At 37.0% G+C, this 15,884-nt stretch overlaps 3 protein-coding genes across 5 annotated transcripts in view; all 3 read right to left on the minus strand.

Moving 5' to 3' along the window:
• The window catches only part of LOC117388846 (ribosyldihydronicotinamide dehydrogenase [quinone]-like), a 186,929-nt gene that overhangs the window by 27,084 nt on the left and 143,961 nt on the right, over positions 1–15,884 (minus strand). The gene's annotated exons all lie outside the window — the stretch shown is intronic.
• Positions 1,238–2,986, minus strand: LOC117389708 (potassium voltage-gated channel subfamily E member 2). Its single transcript, XM_033987422.2, has 2 exons — positions 2,863–2,986; positions 1,238–1,628 (listed from the first exon to the last, which is right to left on the minus strand). Exons 1-2 carry the CDS (start codon positions 2,887–2,889, stop codon positions 1,317–1,319), a joined length of 339 nt encoding a protein of 112 aa, XP_033843313.1. The 5' UTR covers positions 2,890–2,986; the 3' UTR covers positions 1,238–1,316.
• Positions 10,269–15,175, minus strand: slc5a3b (solute carrier family 5 member 3b). 2 transcript variants are annotated; one of them, XM_033987326.2, is made up of 2 exons: positions 14,943–15,175; positions 10,269–13,588 (listed from the first exon to the last, which is right to left on the minus strand). In XM_033987326.2, the coding sequence occupies exon 2, from the start codon at positions 13,392–13,394 to the stop codon at positions 11,265–11,267; it is 2,130 nt and encodes a 709-aa protein (XP_033843217.1). In that variant the 5' UTR covers positions 13,395–13,588; positions 14,943–15,175; the 3' UTR covers positions 10,269–11,264. The 2 variants fall into 2 exon arrangements, with proteins under 2 accessions (XP_033843217.1, XP_055086497.1); XM_055230522.1 differs by having other exon boundaries at positions 10,275–13,588; positions 14,990–15,175.

Here is a 15,884-nt window from a genome sequence, read left to right on the forward strand (position 1 = left end):
GTAAATCAGACTGGAGAAGTAGTTTTGTTCTTATGAGTTGGATAGGGGTGTGTATTTTGGTAACTGTTGTGAGGTCATACAACAACAGGTGTGCAGCAGGCACCTAAAGACACCTAAATAATAGACTAGTCTGCATGGGAAATTAGTCAAGAAAAATGCTTTGATTCTGCTTTGTAATCATGCACACTTATTTTTTGTGGAACATCTGTGTTGTCTATTGCCATTTCTACTTCCTTTGTACAATTCAAACGTCAAGGCAATTTGAAGAGCAGTCTGCTTCCATCTGCTGGTTATCCACTGAACAAACCTAGACCGATAAGTTCACTAAAGAAATTATTGGTTAAATAACACTGTGCATTGATTAATTTGTTAAAAGGGGTAAGGTGCATTTTAGGGAATTTTGTCCTTTGTATTTGATGGCACACCATTGGGATGACACTGGTAAAAGCTCTCAAAATTTGTTAAGGTATTTGTGCAAAAACTACTGTGCATACTGATAAGTACTAGTAACACATCTTCATAAGTGAAAAGGCTCCATACTTTCTCCTCTGCTGCTGTGTATTTTGTTGCCTAAGACACCTAAAGGACACCAGACCTACTAAGCACAAATGGCTGAATAAGAAAACAAAAAAGAAAAAGTTAAATAATTTGGTTAAATTGTCGTGTTCTGGCGAGCTGCTTATACTAGTTTGTAGAGCGTTTTCCATTGTTTGCAGCTATGCAACTTCCTCTTCCAGATTCACCCACAGCCTAGTGCTACAAAACAATGCTTGTGTTTTTTAACAACTGAGCACTTCTGACTTGACCTTCCTCCTCACCAGGTTAATGGCACCTTAGATTTTGTTGCTAGAAACATACCCAGTTGATTATTAATTAAAATTCTTGTTATGTAGACCAGTATATTACCAATATAGGTCAGATGAATTATCCAGCGTCCTTGACACTGTTATCACTCAATGAGAAAAGCGTTTGTAAGTACCGGTAATTCTTATTTTTATGTTTATATTCAGTCACTGCAGAGTAAATAAAACACAATAAATAAAAAGTGAATCTGATTCTAACAGATCAGTTATTCAGTGTGTTGCAGAGTGCATATAGCATTAAGCCTATCCATGTTACAATGCAGATGTCCTGAGAAAGTTCAAGATGCTTCTCCATTGTGCCACAGTGAGCAATGGGCGTATAAGATCATGTTTCACAATATAATGTTTATTAAAGATTCAAGTTGATTCCCTGTCACATCTTATCCCTTTTACAACACAGACTTCGGTTTAAATCACAGAATATTTATAATGTTTCTACTGCAAGTTATGGGTTTATTTTGCTGCAAAGTTTGAGATGACATCACTCTGCTGCATCTCTGCGGTCCAGCCCTCCTTGATGTACTGATGGTAGGGGTCATTGGAGTGCTCCTGCCTCTTGGACTTGACAGTGCTCACTAGTATGGCGACTACGATGAATGCAAACATACCAAGCATCACTGCCAAATAACATATGATATCTCGGACATTGTCTTTCTCCGCATCAGAAGAAGCTGTTACATTATTTTCCCAGTTATTGAGGAAGTTCTTTAACACACCAGTGAGGGAGTTCTCCAGGTACGCAGTCAGGTTGGACCATTCAGGCATCTAGTTGAAAGAAAAGATTGTATGATAGTTACATCTTACACTTTTAGGTAGAGGGTCCACTGCCTGTTTGCCATATTGTTGAACAAGCAGGTGGCAGACCCTCCACCTGAAAAGTGACATAGTGCAGTTTTTATTGTTTGCTAATAATGACAACATAGTCTTGCTGAATTGTCCCACAGAAAGACCAGCCACTAGGGGTCAGTAAGAGTATAGATAGTTTTGTGATACCACTGATCTTTATAGATTTACCCATAGAGCATTTACCCATGAGCTTAACCCTACATATAAGCGACTGTGAATACTGAACTTGTGTGTTCTTCCAGTTGTCGTTTTATAATGGGCTGGTAATTGCAAAGATATCCTGCATTTTTCATTATTTAGTTGTTGCTTCTTTGGTATAATTCTTTTATCCTTGTTTCTTAGAAGGTTGTCCTCCTAGAACTGGGTTAATTGATTGCTAGACATAGCAAATTAAAAAGCCATTTAAAAGTAAATTATATCCATTGAATGGAAAAAGATCTCAAAATGTTGCACTGACAGGAAGCTAAATGGAGACTGCATATAGTTGAAAACTGAGCTCGAGGACAAGTCAGAATTCTATGTTAAAATTTGCTGTTGAACTGTCAGATTGCAGATTTGTTCACCTGGTTTATGGTTAATATCTCTGTAATTACTGGGCCTATCCACATGAAACAAAAACTGTCTCAAAGTTCAATGCCTTTAGTATCAGAAATGGCACAAATATTCAAAAGATTTAAAAAAAAATTTCACAGTGGCTTCAGAAAGTTTTGCCATTATTCAACCCCAAAGACTTGATTGTTGTCAGTTCAAAGGAAAGTTGCAAGATTAATACGGCACATTTGAAGGACTTTGATTTGAAGATTTTTTCATGAATTGCATTATTGCTAGACCATTGCCATGCCAAATTCTTCAAATCAGGAAGGCATCCTTTCCCTGAAATCCATTAGTAGTGGTGATAAGTACTTCAAATTCTTGAGTTCTGATTTTCAAAAACATTATTTTACTTCTTGAAACGAGTTAACGTGAACACCAATAAATACTTTGCAAATCAGAGTGCTTCTGCCTTCCCCCTTTCATCTCTACATCATTTTGCTTTACTTCCACCACTGATCAAGATCAGGTAATAACATTGTAAATTAGTGCTCTGATCCATTTGTGGTTTGAACACAATTTTAGCATTAAGAAAGTAGTTCAAAGAAGTTACCATACTAACCTTTTGTTGCAGTTGTGTGGGCCTCATTAGAAACTTCTGGCAGAAACCTTGGTGAGAGAACAGAAGAAAACACAACAATGCCTGACTTAGGCCTGCAGTCTACCTCAGCTTCTATTTTATTAACCTCTTTAATCTTGTTTGTCTAAGAGGCAGTGAAGGGAGGAAAGGGCTGCATCACGCGACCTTGGGTTTGCTTTCTTCTGACATATTTTCTTTGGCTGATAAAAAAGATTTGGCATCACTCACTTCATGGGAAGTAGTTAAGACCAGTCATTAGGTGTATTCATGTCTTGTTTGAGGAATCATAAACCACTGTATATTCAGTCATTTGTTGCAAAATGTTTAGGTTTTGGCATAAGAATTAACAGACTGCTCATGTTAGTGGTGGCTTGGACAAGTATAGAGACCAATTACATGGATTGTTGTAATAAAGCAAAAGATTAAATTAGAAATAGGATAAGTAAGTGTTGTCAGATGCTGTCCTCACTTGTAAGCCTAGTATTAAACAGTGCATGTTTCATGTGCATAATATTCCTTGTAGTTCCCAGTATTAACACAAGGTGGCACACCAAAATCATTTAGGTTTAAATTCAAACAAGACAATGCATCCATAGAACTGTAGTATTATTGAGTTATAGAATATATATCGTGGTTTCTTTTGCAAAAATGAACATGTCTGTGTGGGTTCAGTATCACTTTCAACCCCTGGAGTTATGAAGGCTCTTTTGTTCCAGTCAAGGACAAGCACTCCTCTTTCTGACAGAATGCTTTGAACAGAGTCTCTTTGCCCCTGTTTGATCTGCCGCTTATTTCTTGATGTTGGGACCTTTTTATCATTGCCAATTTCACATGTTTTATGGTTTGTTGTGCTGTGCCCTTAGGTAGACTACTTAGGAAACAAACATTTTAAAGTGGAATTAAAGTGGAATTAAATTTGAGCATTAAGCTGTAATTCATGTTTGTATTGATAAGTAGAATAGAGCTTTTACACAAGATCAGACATGTAAAATACAGCATTGCTCATAATCCTATCTAAACATTACTCATATATTAGCCCATTTGGTACTTTGAAAAGACCAAGGAGGCATAGAATTTCATCCTGCAAGTTCTTACATGAAATGACTAAAAAGGCTCAGCAGTCTTTTCTGGTAAGTAAAGTCATGTTGGTCCTTATTAAATAATACTAATGCAAATTCATTTTTAGTTTTTGACGACCAGTCCTGCCCTGGACATCATCCTTGTAAAAGGACAGAGAACTATGGTGATGGCTCTCGGTTGATGGCATAATGTATTGTGTAATTTGACATCTGAGAATGCATGTGTATTTTTCTGTTATGTTTTATTGAAGTAACTTTCAAAGTTACAACACAATATATTGTGAAATATGACAGTGGTATTAGTCACTTTGAAAATATATTGGTCATATTAAAAATAGCATTGTGGTCGGGGTGACAATGGTTGTTTTGTTCCATTGTACTATAAGAAGCATTTTAGAATTTACCACATTATAGGCCTAGGCCAGACCATTTTTCTCTGCACTAGTGGTGGGACATTTTCTTTTCTGCAACAATACCATCGGAGCTGATGAATATTGTTTAATTACATCTTTGACTCCTCATGGATAGTAATTAACTACTTCATTGTACATTTATTTATCACAGCTGTTGTTTTTATGTTGTTGGGATTTTAGATAACATGTAATGTCTTTGGAAGCTTCTGACAACATTTATTTATTTATTTATTTATTGATTGACAACATTTGAGTTAATTAGAGACACACCTGTGGATTTATTTGACGGCACACCTGTTACACACACTGCGTCTTTGTGTAACTTTATGGGAATGTCAAAAGAAATCAGCCAAGATATCAGGAAGAGAATTGTGGTTCATCCCTGGGTGCAATTTCCAGATGCCTGAAGGTGCCACGTTCATCTGTTCAAACAATTATATGCAAGTATAAACACCATGGGAATGTCCAGTCATCATACCTCTCAGGTTCTGTGTCCCAGAGATCAACGTGCTTTGGTTCAAAATGTGCATATCAACCCAAGAGGTGGCAGTATCATGTTGTGGGAGTTGGTTTGCTGCAGGAGGGACTGGTGCACTTCACAAAATAGATGAAAGAACATGTGGAAATACTGAAGCAACATCTCAAGACATCAATCCTATTGATAACACTGGGTTACAAAAAAAACATTTTTGAAAGTTGTCTGTGTTTTTTCAACTGAATTTTGAACATTATGCACCGCTGAATCCAAAAATGATATCCATTTTTCTCAGTCAGGTCAGGTTTTTATGCTAATTTGATTTTGAAATATCCGATCTTCTGACTAAATTGATTACAATTTTGTGACATTATCAGTTGATTTTCTTTAATATTTCTCATCCAAAAAATGTTTTAGGAGATAAAAAATAGTTTTCTAACAGAATGTATTAATTAAATGTTACGTTATGTTAATTGATAAAGGTAAGTACATGTAAATTGGAACGTTACGTTATCACTGTGCAAAATTCAGGACATGAACTTCTGTTTTTATGAACCCCTTGAATGCTCAGCAGCAGGGATGTCTCTCTTCAGAGTCCAACAGTAATCAGCCATCATGACTGCATCCCAGCGTCCCTGATACCTGGTCTCCATCTCTTTTATGTCCTGATGGAATCTCTCCACCTGGTCATCACTCAGTGATCGCAGATTCATAATAAAAATAAATTTTATTTGTATTGCACTTTACATTTCAGAGAAATCTCAGAGTGCTACAGACACAGAAGAAACATATAAAAACATTATAAATCAGAAAAGGTAATAAGCATATAAAAAGACATTACAGTTTACATTTGCAAACATTAAATAATTAATAGCAGCAGTAATAACAGTTAAAAGTCATAAAACTTGATAAGACAAGGTACTGGAATTTCATCACAGTGAGCTACAGGACGACGTGCTGATTCACAGTCAGGATACTTGACGCTGCTTCGGTTCTTTCTGTTGATCCCAGTCACATCAATAGCCCAGAAGTAGCTATTGATGTCGGCTCCCTCCAAACCATGGGAATTCCAAACTTCAGACAACTCTTCTTGCCTTTAGTGCACTGATGCAGATACTCGGTGCATGACTTGCATGCCATGTGTGGCGCCCAAGCTTCATCCTGGTCAACAAATTTAATACCAAAATAAGCATGGTAAGCGCGCTTTATGAAACTTGTGACTTGATTCCTGTTAGGAACATTGGTGTATTCACCGCAGATGTAGCAGAATATGCCAGGCTTATTTTTGCAAGATCTTCTAGTCGAAGCCATTTCATTCACTTGTAATATAAAAAAAAAACAATTAGTCATAAGTTGGCACATGCAAAATCTTCAGAATTTGTTTATAGCAAGAAATATAACAGAATTTTGCATCATATGACGTAAAAATACTCATACATGTAAACAAAATCGTCCAAAAATAAATATTTAGCTTAGTTTAGAACGTTGACCTGATTGAGTAAAACCAATGTGATTTTTGGATTCAGCACATCAAAATTATCGTAAATCAGCAAAAAAATCTTAGACAATAAATTTAGTGTTGACTAGTGTAATTTATGGGCAGACCTGAAAGGACATGTACGAGCAAGACGGCCTACAAACTTGGCTCAGTTACACCAGTTCTGTCAGGAGAAATGGGCCAAAATTCCTGCCAACTATTGTGAGAAGCCTGAGAAAGGATATCCAAAACGTTTGACCCAAGTTATACAGTTTAAAGGCAATGGTACCAAATACTAATGAAATATATGTATGTAAAATACTATGAAGAAAGTAATGAAAAATAATGTAAAAAAAAAAACTTCTCTCATTATTCTGGCATTTAGCTAATAGAAACAATTTTGGTAATTATAATTTACCTAAAAAAGGAAAAGTTTATTCTGATTTCATATCAGACATTGAAAAAAGTCTATGTGTCTTTTTATATAGTGTATGTAAAGTTCTGGTTTTAATTGTATGTTTACTGCCATGGATTTTTATACCTGATTATATTCTCATAAAATGTTTTTAACATTACATTTTTGGCAGTTAGATTCAGTGTTATTCTGCACTACTCTTAGATAACACCATTGTTTAGTGGTGAAAATTCCAAAGAAGTTAACTTGTTTTCTGACACACGTCCCTCTGGTTGTACCACACTTTCTGGGGACAATGAAAACCCAACCAAAATAAACTACAGGCTTGTGTGTCTCATCCACAGTTTGTGTGGCCTAAACACTGTGGGTCAGAGTAGAGGAGTGCCAAATCCCAAGGACGGGGCTAGGCATACTGTATGCTTATGTAAACTTCAGGTACATACAATAACAATATACAAATAAATAAGAAAAATGTTAAAAATAAAAATGTCACAACAATGCAAAAATGTCTTATTTTGGAAAGTGTGTGTGTTTAGTGATGAGGATTATTTGTCAGTGCTAGATATTTTACCAAGCCAAAAAGACCTGTAAGTTAAATAGTTAGTTTACAGTTGGCTGGGCAGAAGAGTTGTTTTTCTGCTCCTAATAACACATTCACAGGAACTGGTCACAGCCCTACAGATAATGATGTGCTTTTTTCACACTAATCACTTTTATGGCCCTATGGTTTCAACTGAGTGCCTTGCTTGTGACCCACTAACTCTGAAAAGAATAGTTGCTTTTCAGTGTCACTTGTATTCCTGTCCAATATCATCATTAGTCATTTCAAATAAAGATGTGTGTGTGTAAATTTAAAAGAAAACAGTGACATTGTTTTAATGTGGTTTATGTGAAGGTCTTATAACTCAACATTCTTATTAAATTAAGTTATTTAGTGCCCTGAATAGTCCATATATACACTGTACTGATTCTTTACTAATGCTCTTTTTTTAATAATATAATAATAATATAATATATGTATATCTAAAATAATACTATTTTTCTGTCTGTTGCAAATGCCATGTTTTCCTTTGAATATAATATAATAATATAAGAATATTTATATTTGCCCTGCTGTTATCTGCTGCATAGACTCTGTAAGAACAACACTAAATAAAGTAGACATCGAACATCTAAACTGATAACAAGGTACAAAAGATAGTGCAAAGTGCCAGGGATTAGAGTGGTGATAATAAGTGACTGACAGTCCATTTTTAGATACATTCGATTTGACCTAGTAAACTTGCAAAGTAATAATACCGCTGAAGCAAGTTCTTAGTTTTGTGAATTTTGTTCATTGATGTCATTAAGAATTTCAGCAAAAGCAAGTAAAAATAAAATAGCTCAGTTTTGTTTTCTTATTAACACTCCCGCATTTATTTTACCTTAAACTTTGTCACTCAATAAGAATGTTGTTGTCACCATTGTCGGTTTCATCCGGAAGGAAAGTAGAGGTCAAACAGGTGTATGCTTCATTACATCCCATTCAGTATGAGACCACTGTTATTGAGAACTGGGAGGTAAATATTTCCCTTTGCTATTGAAGCCCTATTCCATGGATTAATGCCAGTATCCGAGGCATGCCGCCATAGTTTAGTCAGAAGTAGTCACTGGGAACGCCAAGAATGCACATACTTGCTGTTTGCTCAGTATTTGAAAGGTCACATTGATTTTACGTGCCATGGGACGAAAATAATATTTTTAGCTAAGCTGTCTATTATGAAACTAATACCATGTGGAAAAAGAGGGTCAAGTAATGCACATAAATGTCTGAGTAAACTTTGTTGCTGATTCAGTCATGATAACAGTGATACTAGGGCTAACCTAACCTTAAATATTTTGGGGCTTGTGTGGAAATCTTTAATAAAGCATAATAGTCAGCTATCAGATGTTGAAGTTTCAAAAAACTAAAACTTAACCAAAAGGTCGGTTGTGTAACACACAGAGAGTACAAATATTAGCAGCACTCTTGAATTCAAATGTGTACTTAGTATATAGTTTGTACACTGTTAACTTTATGCGTAAACCCAACCCCAACCATTCCAAGAAAAACATCCCTGCTACAGCACACTCATTAACTGGTTGGGACACTTAATATGTGCACCTATTTTATTAATAAAAGATATAAATTGTTTGTATGCTATTTGAAATATTATATAATAGTAGTAATACACAAATAAACACTGTTTGTGGATTTTTTATGTGCAAAGAAATGTCAGTGTGCATTGGCTCAGATGTCATCTACAGCTGTTAGGTCACTGTCACTGACAGATAAGGAAACAAATATCATCTCCATGCAACTCACAGTGGCTTAAGTGAAAATGCTGTGTTTGAATTACATTTTGATAAGAATATTACCACTACAGACCCATCATCGAAGTGTAAAGTTTTGAAATAGAATAGCAAGTTGTGCCTTCAAGGATCATTAAGAACATCAACATTTCCCAGTATCAGATTTACATATATCCAGTAACAACAAAACAGGTTTTTTCACTGTTTCTAATTATATCACGATCCTGAATGTGAAGACCTTTGTTTAAGGCTATTGTTCACATTCTCTCAGTCCAAAATAGACAATGAACAAAGCATAGTACAAATGCCTGTAGTTTTCCACAAAGATAACCATCATTGGTTTCCTCTGGGATGGTGTGGTGTGGATGGATTTCACTATTTACTAAAACAACTTCTTTAATTCAGTATTATGAAAACAGTTATATGCATTTTGTCTCACATACAGTTATTTTGCCTAAGGTCAGTTAAGGACACCTCTGGCTGAACATGCATTTACATTATTGGTACACCTCGGAATTAGGATTCTTTCAGATTAATAATCTTGTTATTATATGTCTATAATAACAATTTGTAATAACAATTTGTTATTGTGTGTGTATATATATATATATATATATATATATATATATATATATATATATATATATATATATATATATATATATATATATATATATATATATATATATATATATATATATATATATGAAGTTTCTAAAAGCCAGTGTCTCTCTGAAATGCATGTCACAGATTCTACACAGCTATGGTGACTCTCGCTGAGTCATGGTTTAATACAGATCATGACTCAAGAGTGATCAGACCAGATCTACCGATCTAAGTCATCATTTGAAATAGGTTTTTTGTATTGGCAACAATCTATGGAGTGTAATTGTGATTTAGACTATGCTTGCTATGTCTGGTATTTTCACTGGACTTGACCAATCCTCTTCTGCTTCTGAGCAGATTAAAACCTCTCTCGGCTCTATGTAATCCTTATCAGAATAACACCAAATCCAAAATAGCAGTAGTCTCCACATGGGTCTCTGTTGTGGTCAGCATGTGGTAGTTATGGCGAGTCTAGCTTTAAGTGCTAATAGAAACTTTAATAACAACCTCTGGTCAATACTGTGTGGAAAACAGTAGCTTTAACTATACCAAATTCATTAAATACTAGAAAGAATGACACAAACATAATAGTTGATTTTATCAAACTCTTTATTCAATAAAAAAACATATACATCATAAAAATAACATATTCTTAATATTTTAAAGCTCTTCAGCAAAAAGCAATCACAAGATTTACATCCTTTAAATATTATGTATTGTTTATGTCTGAAATGACTACAAATGTCACTTTGGACTGTCAATAATAAAAACAAAATGTATTCTTTTTGAGAAAATTTCACAGTTCTGCAAATTTGTACAGTATAATAAAAAACAAACATCTTTTGTTTAAGCTGAAATGAATTTAGTTTTAAACTTGAAATGTATATAATACACATTTATAATAGTGCTATTCTCTGAGTAAATGGTAATAATTGGAAATGACACACTTTGTAACTAATAGGTTATATACTTAACTAAATTACTTGAAAAATATCCACTCACACAGATAGAAGGGCACTAAAAGGTATATGAGACACAGCATATACACAAATCCTGGACATGTACTGTACTTTATCAACTAATACTTTGTCAACACAACAAAACCGCTGATGATAAACTGATAAAGACGCATAATGAGATCTGAGTTTTTATAGTAATGTTAGTATGTATGCAAATAAATACGAATACAACACACAAATAATCCCCTTCACCAATCTAATAAGAATTTAGTAGGGCTAAAAAAAAAAGTGATATTTTTTCTGTTGTAACAAGCAATAAAGTGACAGCTAAAAAAATATTCCGTCTAATATAGTTTTTCTGCTACAGTAGTAACTAAGCTGCAACAAGCTTAAATAAGGCAAACATTAAATTCATATAGAATTAAACTTTCTGAAAGTAGACATTTTGCATGTACACTATGGGCACTGATATGAAAGCGTATACAATATACTGATATCAAAGAGCTGTAAATATTACAGACAGTGCTTCTCAAATATATGAAAAGTTTAACAGTTTGGAACAGTGTAATTCTCTTGCATGTAACTTCACAAAAGCACAACTAGTCCCATTAGTTCAGTGCAACCTTTAACTAAAGTGAGAAATAGACAAACAAGAAGACACCCACACAACAAACGCACACTAGACCCATGTTGAGAAGAAGTTTAACTTGAGGGGGTTCGTACAATAATTGTTGTGCAATTCTTGTTTCATCCTGCTCTACTTTTTGCTCAATACTCTGTTTTCCTTCTGTTTCATCTTTATATCCACAAATCCAATCCAGAATTCTAACACATTTACTACACTTCCTCTCCTTGTGCCAGTTCTCCTCTGATCCTCTTAGAGTTCTATTGCCAAAGTGATCTGCAGTGGAAGTAATAGTGGACCCTTCTGTACTGGGAGTGGCTGGGTCATGATCATTGGAGCGAAGCAGGAGTTTAACATCTGCCCCATCCAGACGCATTTGTTTGGTAACATCTAGGGGCACTTCTTTACAAGGACCACCACTGCTGTCATTGTGGGTAAGCCTGTAAATCTCTTCTCTGTCCTTTACTGGACGTTTTTCAAGGTTACGCAGGCCCCAGATTGTGGTAGTCCTAACCTGCTCCTCATCTGGTGGAGAAGTGCACAGACTGATTACTACAGCCACAAAACCTGAAATCCAGAAGAGAGCCCCTGCCACATACATGTAGTGTACCTGACTAATGAAGAGTGGTCTTGTGTCAGGCTGGTCACAGCGACCTGCACGGTAGATAAAAGCTAGGATTAGTCTAAGAGTCCCAAGGACAAACCCTGTCATGCCACCCCAAAACGCTCCCTTTTCATTGCACCGTTTCCAAAAGACACCCAACAGGAACAGGGCTGCAACTGGTGGTGAAAGGTAACCTGCTACCTCCTGAATATAGAGATATGTCTGCCCTCCTTGCATGTCAATAATCACAGGTACCCATGCAATACTAATTCCCACCATGAACACAACAAACAGGCGTCCCACGACCAAAAGTTCATGCTGAGATGCCTTTCTCCGGACAGTTTGATAGATGTCCAAGGTGAAAATAGTGCTTGCACTGTTGAATATCGAGTCAAGGTCACTCATCAAGGCCGCAATCATGACCGCCATCATTAGTCCACGAAGTCCCACAGGCATGACAGCCATGACCAAACGTGGATAGGCAATGTTGGAGCAGCCAGCTTGGGAGCCACACACAGCCATACAGTGCTCTGGTCCAATGCAGACGATCTCGTCAGCAAACATTATGCGCGAGATCATACCTGGAATGACTATAAGAAACATGGGAAGGATCTTGAGAAAACCAGCCATGAGTGTGGCGCCCTTGGCATGTGCAATGTTTTTGGCAGCTAGTACTCTCTGAACAATAACCTGGTCCGCACACCAGTACCAAATGGAAGCAGGTGTTTGTCCAAGTATAAAACCGGGCCACGGGATGTCTTCATCGAGTGGGCCACGGAGGATTCGCAAAGAGTCAGGTTTTGGATGAATACGGCAAGAGGGGGAGTAGGTGAAGTTTCCAGCAGCTGTAATAGCAGCAACATTAGGTACAGCTTGCATGTACTTGGTTCGGACGCCCTCTAGCCCACCGACTTTTATTAAACTCATGATAGTTAATGTGAGTGCCCCACCAATCATTAGCACTGCTTGCAGAGCATCTGTGTACAGTACAGCCACCAGTCCACCAGTAACAGTAAGGAGTGCAGTCATACTAATAAGTAAAACTATGGACAAATACAAATTCCATCCCAGTGACTCCTGAATGAAAAGGGCTCCAGCATACAAGTCCACTGAGAGCTTGGTGAAAATGTAGAGAAATATGGACAAAAAAGCAAAGTACACTTTGAGCCTGTTGCCTCCGTAGCGTTTGGAAAGGTATTCTGGCATAGTGTAAACTCCTGAGTGGATATACACAGGGATGAACACCCAGCCGAGAAGCTGCAGAAGTAAAAGTGCATTAAACTCCCATGCTCCTACAGCGAAGCCGCTGGCAGCTCCTGATCCAGCCAGGCCTACGAAGTGCTCACTGCCAATGTTACTGACAAACAGTGATGCCCCTATCACCATCCATGGCATTGACCGTCCAGCCAGGAAGTAGCCACTAACAGTACTCCGGTTGGCTTTCCACATTGCAAAGAATCCAATGAGTAGCACCAGTACAAAGTACAGTGCCACCACTGCTATGTCTGCACCTTCCATTCCAGGACCCATTGTTGTATGGTAAAATAAATACTATTCAAAATTTGAAGCAAAAGCAGTCAGTGCTTTGGTTTACTGTGCAGACGGAAGCAGTAGTATTCTCCGTCACTGTATGCTTCAGAAGAGACTATCCACTGGGACAGAGGTCGATCTAAATATAGAGGATGCTGCAGGTTTCTGGTTTAGAAAAACCTAGAGTTAAATTCCTGCAAGACAGCAAAACATAGAAAAAACACTATTAGCTAGGCCAAACAGAGTCAAATATCCTTAGAACACAGGCAAAAAGCAACAACAAGCGACAACTATAACATTAATACAGGGGTCAGCCACACACAGCAAAAGCAAAGTGTACAGTGCTAGTGAAAAATTAAGCATACTTCAACACTTACTGCCTCCTTCAGACACAAAAATGTTACTCATTTGGCTGGTTCAATACTGCAAGGTCTCATAAAAAATTATAATATATAATAGAACTTGAAGTAAGAGCAGGGATTACAGGATTGCCATGGCAAATGCTCTTTTTTGCTATGTACATTTCACCATTTCTTGTTAATTCCCATTCACCCTAACTGAAGTTGTATTTAGCTGTTTATTAGCTTGCTGTGATAGCTTGCCATGACACACAATTGCAAAAAGACATCTGTTTTGTATTTTCTCACACATTTGGTTTGCTTCTTCTGTAGTTCCATTCTGCCATGCATGACATAAAGTAATACCCAGCTTTCTCTGCATACTATTATGCAGAACTATTTGTTTAAATAAAGAAGTCTTTGTTTTCATTCTGCCATCTTTCTAACATACTGCTTAGACTGCATGTTGTTTTTAAGCTCTCCAATATTTATCATGGCTAAAACTCATGACATCCCATTGATTTAGTAAGCATTAAACGACAAGGAGCAGTGCGTTATGCAGTTTTAACGCACAACGTGGAGTCAGAGCACCACGACTATCTGTACATGTCTCCAAAATCTGTTATTTCTGTGTTTTAAATTAAGTTAGTCCCTACATTCTACTCAGAGCAATCGCACTGACCGTGTTATAATAACATTTAATTGTGAACTAATCCAAATCCCTCACATGTTTAGAAGGCTGTGCCATAACATTTTAGAATCACTCCATCGGCCTGAGGTTCTTTCCTTCATTTTATCATTACAAAATCATTACATTTACTGGATTTAACTATTAAGGACACAGGCTGATGCGCGTGTCGCACCTTGTTGAAGGAAATTTCTAGAAGTCATTCATTCATTCCTCGCTGAGACGACTCGGACCAGGCTGATGTGTGTGAAGTTAGCCTGTATGCCTGCTGTTTAATAGTAGCCAGAAGAGTAACAGCCTGTTTTTGGCTTATGTTAAATACAAATCAAATAGCCTATATGTCGCCAAAGCTGAAACGCGCTCATATGGTCATAGTTTTAATGCATGACAGTGTGCAATGAATGAGCGCTCCTCCCAGTCCCCTGCGTCACAAGTCACAATGGAGCTTTCATACGCACGCCTTTAACTCTCTTCTCCACTACAAAGCGCGTTAGTCAATAGTACTTAGAGTAAAACATATACCATGTTAGCTTAGGCTAGCAGTCACGATAAAGATGCTACAAACACACCCACGCCCCAAAGGGAAGATGCAGGAAACGGCGTCCTTCTCAGCAATCTCTCCGGAATGGCCACGACCTGGTTGTTGGTTTTCACTTTTCCGGGGTCGCCTCAGGATACTAGATTGTAGCTAATACAAGTTCATTTGAATATGTTGTGTCCGGATGTAGTGGAGAGAGGTGTGAGCGGTGACAGACAGCGATGCCTCCTCCTTATAGACAGCCCCCGCTCACATCCACGCCCCGAGCACGTGGACCTCTCCCGTGACGTTTTCATTATAAAATACCTGTTGGAATCTGCGCTAATAAGTCCTTGCGTTAACTTTTGCATAAATTGCAGATGATTAGTGTATGTGAGGTTTATTTGTATGTTATGACCCCAATTTGATTATATAAACCACGAACTTTATTATAGTTTGTTTATCCTGAAGTAGACCGAGTTAATGGGGTTAATGACGGTGTTTAAGACACTACGAGAAGTGATTAGCCTTAGTGTTTGTGGGAACAACCGAAAAATACTAAAAAATAAATAAATAATGTATTAAACCATTTGTCAGATTTTACTGAACTCAAGTGATACAGCCCACTGCGAGGGGATGTTATAGAAAGTTATGTAGTAGAAGAAATACATCTCTGGCTTTGTATAATTTACTTTGCTTTTCGTATGCTGCAAAGACTGTAGCATTTTTGACATTTCTATGATTTTATTTTAAAACATAGTAGAATTAGGTAAATTAGGCGCACCCCACCGGAGTCTTCTTGTCTGGTTGTACCTTTATTACACCCCTAAGGCGCACATTATTGGCTTATTCACTTACTTAGTTAGCAATAAAACACTGGCGTGAACAACAGAAAACCCCGCAAGACACATGGCTCGCGTTATCGGGGGAGGGAAACAGTAAATTTC

The sequence above is a fragment of the Periophthalmus magnuspinnatus genome, chromosome 21, assembly GCF_009829125.3.
Source record: "Periophthalmus magnuspinnatus isolate fPerMag1 chromosome 21, fPerMag1.2.pri, whole genome shotgun sequence".
Taxonomy (NCBI): Eukaryota; Metazoa; Chordata; class Actinopteri; order Gobiiformes; family Gobiidae; genus Periophthalmus; species Periophthalmus magnuspinnatus.